This window comes from Sturnus vulgaris, chromosome 15 (genome assembly GCF_052056855.1).
Source record: "Sturnus vulgaris isolate bStuVul1 chromosome 15, bStuVul1.hap1, whole genome shotgun sequence".
NCBI lineage: Eukaryota > Metazoa > Chordata > Aves > Passeriformes > Sturnidae > Sturnus > Sturnus vulgaris.
The window spans coordinates 6,438,337-6,447,048 of record NC_142257.1 but is presented as its reverse complement, the minus strand read 5'-3'; the positions used below and the strand labels follow the sequence as shown (position 1 = coordinate 6,447,048).

At 54.5% G+C, this 8,712-nt stretch overlaps 1 protein-coding gene across 1 annotated transcript in view; it reads right to left on the bottom strand.

Annotated features, from left to right (window-relative positions):
• Window positions 1-527: 527 nt before the first annotated feature.
• FAT2 (FAT atypical cadherin 2) overlaps window positions 528-8,712 on the bottom strand; it is a 44,501-nt gene continuing 36,316 nt past the window's right edge. Inside the window, exons 20-23 of the mRNA XM_088174019.1 lie at window positions 7,790-8,231; window positions 5,186-5,339; window positions 2,899-3,491; window positions 528-2,109 (exon numbers count right to left, since the gene is read on the bottom strand). Of these exons, the coding sequence (XP_088030145.1) occupies window positions 1,577-2,109; window positions 2,899-3,491; window positions 5,186-5,339; window positions 7,790-8,231 (1,722 nt within the window). The 3' untranslated portion in view covers window positions 528-1,576. The remainder of the gene's footprint in view (window positions 2,110-2,898; window positions 3,492-5,185; window positions 5,340-7,789; window positions 8,232-8,712) is intronic.

Sequence of the window (8,712 nt, the reverse complement as noted above, 5' to 3'; positions counted from 1 at the left end):
TGTTTTCCTTATGGGCAAAAGTGGTGCCTGCTGCTGAGACACCTCAAAATAAAATGTCCTCAAAGTACAGAAATGCACTATTTTAGGATGATGTTTGGAAGGATTTAGCAAGCGGAATAAAACCAACTAGATAAGATAGTTCTAATCTAGGCAGGGACTTCTTTCTGCTGAGCAGAGCTGGTGAAGTTTTGTGGAAGTGCATGAGAGCTTTGAGAAGTAAAACAGGTGGTGTTTCTTGGAGATGCAAATCAAAGGCCTCAATTTGGGTCCTTTCAATCCCTTTACTCCTGAGCCAAGAGATACAGCAGGCTCATGGCTTCTCAAAGCAAGACAGTGTACTGTGGGTCTGTCTGTCCCATCCCTCTGGCGCTTACAGGATCCTCAAAAAAAATGTTTAACTTGCTGTCTTGGTACTTCTCTGAAAGCTTTTGGTGCCCAAACGAAGCTGTTATTCCCTTGGCTGGAGCTAGGCAAGGATGTCCTATTTATTTACAAGAGAATCCCTGAGATACTGAATAAAATCATGGTAGTAAAAAAATCCAAATTCTTTTAATACTTTCCAAAAATTCAACAACGAAAAAAAGTTACATCAAACAACCAACCAAAGAAAACCTCTCACGAAGGAACAATACATTTCCAAGCACAAGGACAAACAGGCAAACCCCTGCTCAGTAGCCTTGGTGGCCCTCTCTGATCAGAGATTCCAGGCAGTGCTGGCCGGTCTTTCTGGGGTATAGCAGGGAGTCCCTGCTGTTGGCAGGACCGTGCACTGCTGCACTCCGTGCAGGACTGTGACAGCCCCGGGGACAAGGCTGTGCACACAATCCTCGGGGCAGGGTCCCCCTTACTCGTGTGCACACAGCCCAGCTGGGCAGCCTGCTTTGAGTCTGTGGGCGGTTCCTGCTGTAACAAACCTTGTTGCTTGGTTTTTCTACAGAAATTGACTCTTTTTTTCTTTTTTTTCTTTCCCTTGGACTTCTGTTAGCCATCAAGGGATGTGCTGGTGGGACCAGCTGCATTCCCTCTTCTCTCTCCCAGTGTCAGGGAGCAGACATGAAGAGGGTTTGCACCAGCTGATCCATTCCACGAACAGTTGGCTTGATGCAAGCCCTTGGAGTCAGAGCTGGGAGCAGGGAGCCTCTGGACCCCACATGGGGCACTGCCAGGATGTGCACTGCTAGTCCTTTCACACCTTCCTCCACCATGACTGCTGCCACACCTGCAGTGCTTGCCCTCTTCCTCCTCCTCATCCTCCCTGTGGCCAGGAAGCCTGGGGTGTGAGGAGGTAGCATGCTGTGGTCCTACATGGTGAGGAGGCAGGTTAGTCATTGGCATCCCAGCAGCATCCTCCATGTCCCAGCAGTGGCTGGAGCATTTCCCCTCCGTTTGCAGCAGGAGCACCGTGGAGGGCAGCGAGGAGAAAGATCCAGCCAAAATTGCAACCCAGCCATGCACGGGAGGACGCTGCAAGCTGAGGGGGACACACACAAGCCTCCCTTCAGCAGTGTGTGCCAACCCCCTGCACTCTATTCTGCATGGAGATGTGCTTCTCTCCTCATCCCACAGGCAAGCCCCGCTAGAACATCACCTCCTCGCAGCTCCCGTAGTCACTCTCCACCATGTCGGAGCCCTCGTAGTTGGGTGGTGGCAGGGGCTGGGCTCGGATGCTGGGCTGGTGGCCCAGCTCACAGTCGGCGTAGGAGGGCTGGGCCACGCTCAGCCGCATGCTGACCCTCTTGTAGCCCGGCTCGGGCTGGTACGGGACCCCCTCGCCCTGCACCAGCTGCGCTGGGTAGTAGCTGATGGCCGTGTACTCGTTCTGGCACTGGGATGCTGCCATGTCCACGGGGCCCAGCGGCAGGAAGTCCTCCAGGTTCTGGTTGCTGTAGCGGGGTGGGATGGGGGCTCGCTTGTTGCTCTGGTCCAGTGGGAAAGGGAAGCCCCCGTAGAGAGCGACCGGCTCTGCGTCTGCTGGGGGAGGGGGCGGCGGCGGGAGAGGAGGGTGAGAGGAGGAGGCAGGGGGGCCTTGAATGACCTCATAGTGGGAATATTCCTGGACATCTGATGACAGGTACCGGGGTGGCCAGTAGGTCGTTTCTGCTGGGTAGACTGGAACAAAAGAAAGTTGTGTTAGCTGCAGCTCTAGCGGTTGTTGCGTCTCTCTTGCCCTCCTGCCAGTTCCTTCTGTAAGCTCTGAGCCTGTAGGAGATGTGGCAGACCGGGGAGGAGAGGAGACGTAGGGATAGGGGAGGTGTAGCTGCTGATTTGGGAGTTGTAGGTACCTGAGATCACCCTTGGCTGTGCTGAGGCAGTGTCCCCACCAGCCTACAGATATCCACTACTCTAGCACCCAAAAGAGACACTTCATCATTATGTTTGGATGCAACAAACTCATGTTATGAAGGGATTGGACCAGAGATCCCCTGGATCTCTCCCTTTCCCTGCAGTTACTCTTGTGAGGAACTCCTGCATGGGGTAATGTTGCTGTCCAGAGCCATTCAAGGCGTTTCCCTGAGAATATGATCCCTCTGCCCAGGAGTACTGATGCAAATGTCTTCAGTAAAACTCCTACTGACTTTTAGGATCTTAACTTTCTTTCAATTAGAAAAACTGAAATCCCTTTTACAGGGTTTTTTGACCCAGGATGACACCATTAATGGTTTCCCCGCTGACTGTGTACAAGACCAAGCAGGTTAAAGCAGAAAACTGGGATGTACTGGTGAACCAGGACGAAAGAGACAATGAAGGCCCTAAAGCAGGACTGAGGCAGTATTTGCCCCTGCTTTGCTTTGCTTTGCTTTAGCCAACACCATTTGTCTCTCATGCTTGCAAAGCTCAGATCCACTTCCCAAGGGAAAAAGGGATTTGTAAGAGCAAGAAAAAGCTGTGGCTACTGACCCATCTCCTCCCTGGCCCAGGTGCACTTGATGAAGGACTCGTTGTCAGAGTTGGATGGGGGTGCAGCGGGGGGCAGGTTGGGAGCCACGCTGCAAACGATGGTGCCCCGGTGCTTTGGGGCGTTGGCCGAGTTGAAGGTGACGAACTCGGGGGTGCCGGCGGCTTTGCGCTGCTCCGGCGTGGCCCGGTCCAGGTTGTTGTGTGCCGTGTCACTGAGGATGTTGAGCTCGATGGGGGGCACGGGCTGGGTGCCCACGCCCACGCTCTTGGAGAACTCGCTCTTGGAGAGCAGGTCGGGGTCCTCGCGGGCCACCGGCTTGTGCGCCTTGGCGCGGTGGCGGCAGCGCTTGCGGACCAGCACGAAGGCCACGGCCAGGATGGCCGCCCCCAGCACGCCCGCCGCGATCTCCGCGATCTCCTCGGGGCCCAGCGCCCACTGCGTGGGCACGATGGCGGGGGTGATGATGGGCTGCGTGCAGTAGTCCCCCTGGAAATCCGACGGGCAGATGCAGTGCACCGAGCCCTGGCTGCTCACGCAGCGCCCGGCGTTGTGGCACGGGTTGTCCTGGCACTCCTCTGCCAGCTTCTCACACCTGCGGGGAGAAAGGGATGGAGACAGCCCCTGTCAGTCTGTGATGCATCAGAACTGCTCCATCCTGTCCAGGCTCTGGCTTACCACCACCAAAGGATGCTCTATCCTGGTCTGGTCTGCTCTCCCTCCCTCGCTGGATTCTTGCTACCTGCTTATCCTGGCAGAGGATCCTTGAGTATAAAATTATGCTTTTCAAGAGACTATGTTTTACAGGGTGGTCCTATTTTTCAGTTGTATGCCCAAATTAAAATGAGGGGCTTTCTGCCTCAGAACAGTGTTTGGAATTCTAGGGCTAACATTGCACAGAGAGATGGTCCCATCCTGTTAAATTAGGAAGGCCAGGGTCAGTGTGAGGTGTGTTAACCTCTTATGATGTCCTCCAAGCTCTATGTAGCCTCTGAATGGGGGTTGAAGCCTCTGTTGATGTCTGCAGGGTTGCAGCAAACATTTGGTAAAAGACTACCCTGTGAGGTGGTGAATGGACACCCTTGCTGGAGAGGCTTTTTGACATTTTATGGAGCATTTGCAGAACTGAGATGGAATTTCTGATTCTGTCCTGTTCCACCCCAGACACAACCTAAATGTTTGCCAACAGTAACAGTTTCCTTCCACCAACAATGACCTCCCCATGCTGGGGGGAATACACAATGCTTTCTTTCCCTTTTTTTGTTCTCATTACGGAACAAAAACTATGAGGTTTGCACTGCTCTTGTTGTAGTCAGTGATTTAGGGTGTGTGAGCTGGTGTGTGCAATGTGCACCCACAGGCTCTGGCTGATGTCAGGTATTACACTGCCACCTAATGCTCAGCTACAGGCTTTTATTCCAAGAGCTGAACAGATAATTTCTGCTTTTATCTTGATCCACAGGACCAGTGTCAATCCTGGCTAATATGGGCAAGGCAGAAAGATGAACTGGGTGTGATGCCGTTTGAGCCTGTGCTGGGAATCTCTGACCAGGCTGGGCTGGAGGCAGGGAGGGGGTCTTGGAGGGGCTGCTGGGCTGGGGCAGTAATGCCCACTGTCTTGAGCTGGGATTTGAATTGGGTGAATTGAATGAATTGGATGAATTGGATGAATCACAGCTGTGAGCTGGGACAGATTTCTTTTGTCTGAACTCCATAGAGCTGGTCCTGGATAGAAGCAGTCCCTTTAGCACCCTGCAGGATGGGTGTTCAGGCTACTGAAGCAAGGGGCACCTCACAACTCTGCCAGGCAGGTTCCCCCAGCCTCAGGGCACCCTCCTGCCACCCAGGGCAGTGTCTGCCTGTACCCTGCTGCCAGGCCCTCCATCACAGCTGAGCTCCCCCCACCACAGCCAAGGTGCTCCCATTACTGCTGAACTCAGCTTCTGTCACAGGGAGTGTGTGGGGAGAGACTCTCCCCCAGCAAGGAGAGGCTTTGCACTGCCCCACAGCACCTGCAGGCACCAAGGCATCTGTAAGCAGAGGAGATGTTTCTGTTTTCCCTCCTGCTCAGAGGAGATGGGCACAGTGGGGCAATGGCCACATTATTTGTGTCCTGTTCTGCTCAGCTCTGCCCTCGAACATCTCCCAGCTTCAATGCTCAGGTGCCTGCAGTTTGCAATTAATCCCAGAGTGTGTGGGTCTGGTGAGCTCCAGAGAAGTGCAATGCTCATGTTTTCAGTCCATCATGGGATGTCACCTGGGATGTCCCAGAGCCCCCCTAAGCCTTACCTTTCGCCCAGGTACCAGTCAGGGCAGTGGCAGGAGTAGCCGGTGGCCGAGAGGGTGCAGGTTCCCCCGTGCAGGCAGGGCTTGGACTCGCAGGGACTGTCCCCAAGCTCACAGTGCTCACCAGAGAACAGCCCGGGGCAGATGCAGGTGTAACCTGGCGGGGGTGAGAGTAAACACATCTGTGTGGAAAAATGGGCAAGAACAGGGAGGAGCAGTGCCTGGTGCTAATAGCCCCCACAGAGGGCTCACACAGCTACCCAAGCACAGGTATTTGGTGCTGCTGCAGCAGGTGCTGTGGGACACCTAGGCCATCCCTGAGGCCTGGTGGGTTCATTACAGGACCTGTTGTGGTTGCTGGAGGCTGGGTGGCCACTCTGGGGCAACACAGTGGCACTAGGGAGCTGTTTGAGCAACAAGTCAAGCCTTTCCTCTCCTGACACACATCAGAGATCAGTCAGGGCATAGCTTTATTGCTTGGAGAAGCTGAGGGACAAATCTGGGATAAAGGAAGGGGAACTTGGCTGGCTGATTCACAGTTTCTGACTCTGTTAAGTGCAATCCCCTGTAATTTGTTGTTCTCAGGAGTCTTTGGTTCTGCGAGTTCTCGTGGTATGACGTGCCTGTCTCAACATGCCGAGTTTCTCCTGCTTACAGGAGATGTCTGCTTGCAGACAGAGAGAAACCCAGCACAGCCAGGGACTCAGAGGGGCTCCTGCTGTTTGTGCTTTTGGCTGCTCTTCAGCGTAGCCCTAAGCATGGGAATGTCCCTGGCTGTGCTGAGCTCCCACTCGTCACCTGGCTGGTGCTGCTGTGTGAGAAATTCAGTTTCCACCTTGCAGCAGACTTGAAAAGTCTTTGCTACTCATCCACAAGCTGAACAACCCTGCTGTAGAGCATGGGGCAAACAACCTGGGCCTGTTTCCACAAGTGTGTCAGTAGCTGTACCAGAAGGACGTGCTGACACTGGTGAAGCAGGTGCTGGACATTGCCCACGGGGCTGTGTGTGCCCAAACACATGTCCTGGATGTGGGGCTCACTGGTGTTTGTGGTCCTGAGCGCTGTGGTTGGGGTGGTGCTGGGCTGGCCTGGGTCCTCTCCCCACAGATGTGTTCTCACATGTGGCTCCCCGGGCTCGCTCCCACAGGCGAGTCCCTGCCTGTGCTGTAATCCCACGCCTGAGATCCCTGGGCACAGCTTTGCATGAGCTCATGCTGCCTGCCCGGGGTCCCCAGGAACGAGCCCATGACACTCAGGGAAGCCACGCAACCAGAATAACCTCACAAATAAACTTTCCTTGGGCAATCCCTTCCCTGCAGCAGTGTCCTGCCTGCGGCCATGTCCCACAGGCTCTTTCCTGGTCAGCTGGGCCATTTGCAGGAGAAATAGTTCATCCTGGAAGGAAACTATGGGAAGGGCGTTGGATGATCATTAGGTTATTACTGAGGGAGTGATTTTACCTCCCCCTCCCGCTGTATTCTCTCTGCAATGAAAGCAGAGGATGCCTTGACTTAGAGCAGAGATGTGTTTTCCCCTCGTGGGCTTTGAGCCCCTTCCAGCACAGCCAGAGAGGTTTTCTGTGCAGAGGGTCTGAAGGCTGAGATGTGAGTGCCAGCCAGACTAACTGTTCTGTACCTTTACACCTGGTGTCAAACAAGTTCACCTGAACCAGGCAGCTGCTGAGTCGACAGGGCTGGGAATCTTGTTCCCAGAGGCAGCGGGCAGGGCAGGAGAAGGTGGTGCCTCCTCTGTCCTCACTTGCTCGCTGGGCAGGGTGTGCTTTGGCAAGGGCCCCAAAAAGAACAGAACTGCAGGAGCAGCTTCTGCCCCACGCAGCAGCGTGGGAAGCATCCCCCTGCCCCTTGGAGGGGCCGAGGCACAGGCAGTACCCATCTCAAAGATGGGGTGTTATGGGGTGCAGCCCTGCTGTGCTGGCAGCTACAGCGAGTTGTAGGGCAGTGACACACGGGTGGACATCACTGGGAGCAGCTCCTCTCCTCACAGCCCCTCTCTGGGGAGGGGATACAGCTCACTGCAAGGAGCCCTTCCGATGGCAGGAACAGAGTAGCAGGGACACTGCCTAGGGGCAGAGCCTGTATCAAACCTCTTTTGGGTGTGTGCACCCGATGTTAGCCTGGGACTCTTGGATTGGGCTTACGGTTTTCCCATATCCCTTTGCATAGCCCTGGGGAGTTGCTCACTGCAGTGGGAAGAGACCAAGATCTTGGCTTGTTTCTGCCCAGATACTATCACTGCATGATGCCATCTTGCCTAGTTCCAGCCTTGTTAACAGCTCCTTAAGCAAAAAGGATGCAGAGGGGTGGGTGGAATTTCTATATGCATTTGAGTTTTTGGCAACACTCTGCTCTCCTATGTCATGCACACTCCTTAGAAACACCTTCCTGCCCTCTGGGCCCACGGTCCACTGGTGAGAGCCAGGATGATGATCTCACACCCTGCAGCTGCTGCTGCACTGAGTCACTTGAGGTCCCCTGGGATAGAGGACCTCTGCTTCCCCTCTGGAATAACCCCTCCGTGGGGATGATTACAGTTGTTGCATCTTTCCCCCCCTCACTGCTTATAGCCCTGTGTGGAATGTTTCCATACCTCCTCCATGGGTTTCGGAGCACATCCCGTTGTTGAGGCAAGGGTTGCTGCTGCAGGCACCAGTGGGGGAACAACACTGCCTTATCCCCACCTCTTCCAAGACTTCCTTCGACTGCCCTTTCCCAGGAAGGAGAACCACTTCTCTGCCGTTGATTGCAACCACGTCCAGGCAGCCCCTGAACCCTCGTGTGACCCTCTGGGACTGCAGCGACTGCCGGAGGCCCCCAAAAATCAGGTCTCGTCTGCCCTGGGAGGTAGCACAGGCCCCTGGCAGCTGGAGAGAGGCGTTTCCCAGGCCATCGATGAGCAGGCGGACAGAAGTGTTCTTCACCTCCAGGAACACCGAGTGCCACTCGCCGTCACTCACAAACCGTGAGGAGGAGAGGTTCCCAGAGGAGCTCCCCCGGCAGCTGTAGCCAAGCTGAGGCACTCCATTAACCAGCTGTAAAACAGGAATCACAGGGAGCTGTGGCACGGCTGGCTGCTGTTTATGAAGGGTTTCAACATTTCTCCTGCTGCTTGTTCCCCTCTCTCCCGGACTTCACATTGACAGTTGAAGTGACTGCAAACTTTCTGATTCCAAGAAGTATCAAATGCAGCCCCTTTCACCTTTTTTAACCTATGCCTGGATCAATTAAATGACTGCACCCCCTTTATTTTGCAGAACACCTCATCTCTCTGGCACAATTTCATCCGTGGACCTTCCCGGCAGCCTTTGACCAGCATGCAAGGAGGGAAGCTCATTTTTCCACATAACAGAGAGCAGAGCCACGGGATCATACAGCTACTGCTGCAGCTGCTTGCCCTTTCTCCCTCCTTCCTGAGCCCCAGCAGAGCCCTGGCATTCAGACTATCCATAAGTGCATCACCAGTCACAGATGGACTCTTGTTCTGGGCCATGTGGCTTTTGTTCTTTTCTCACT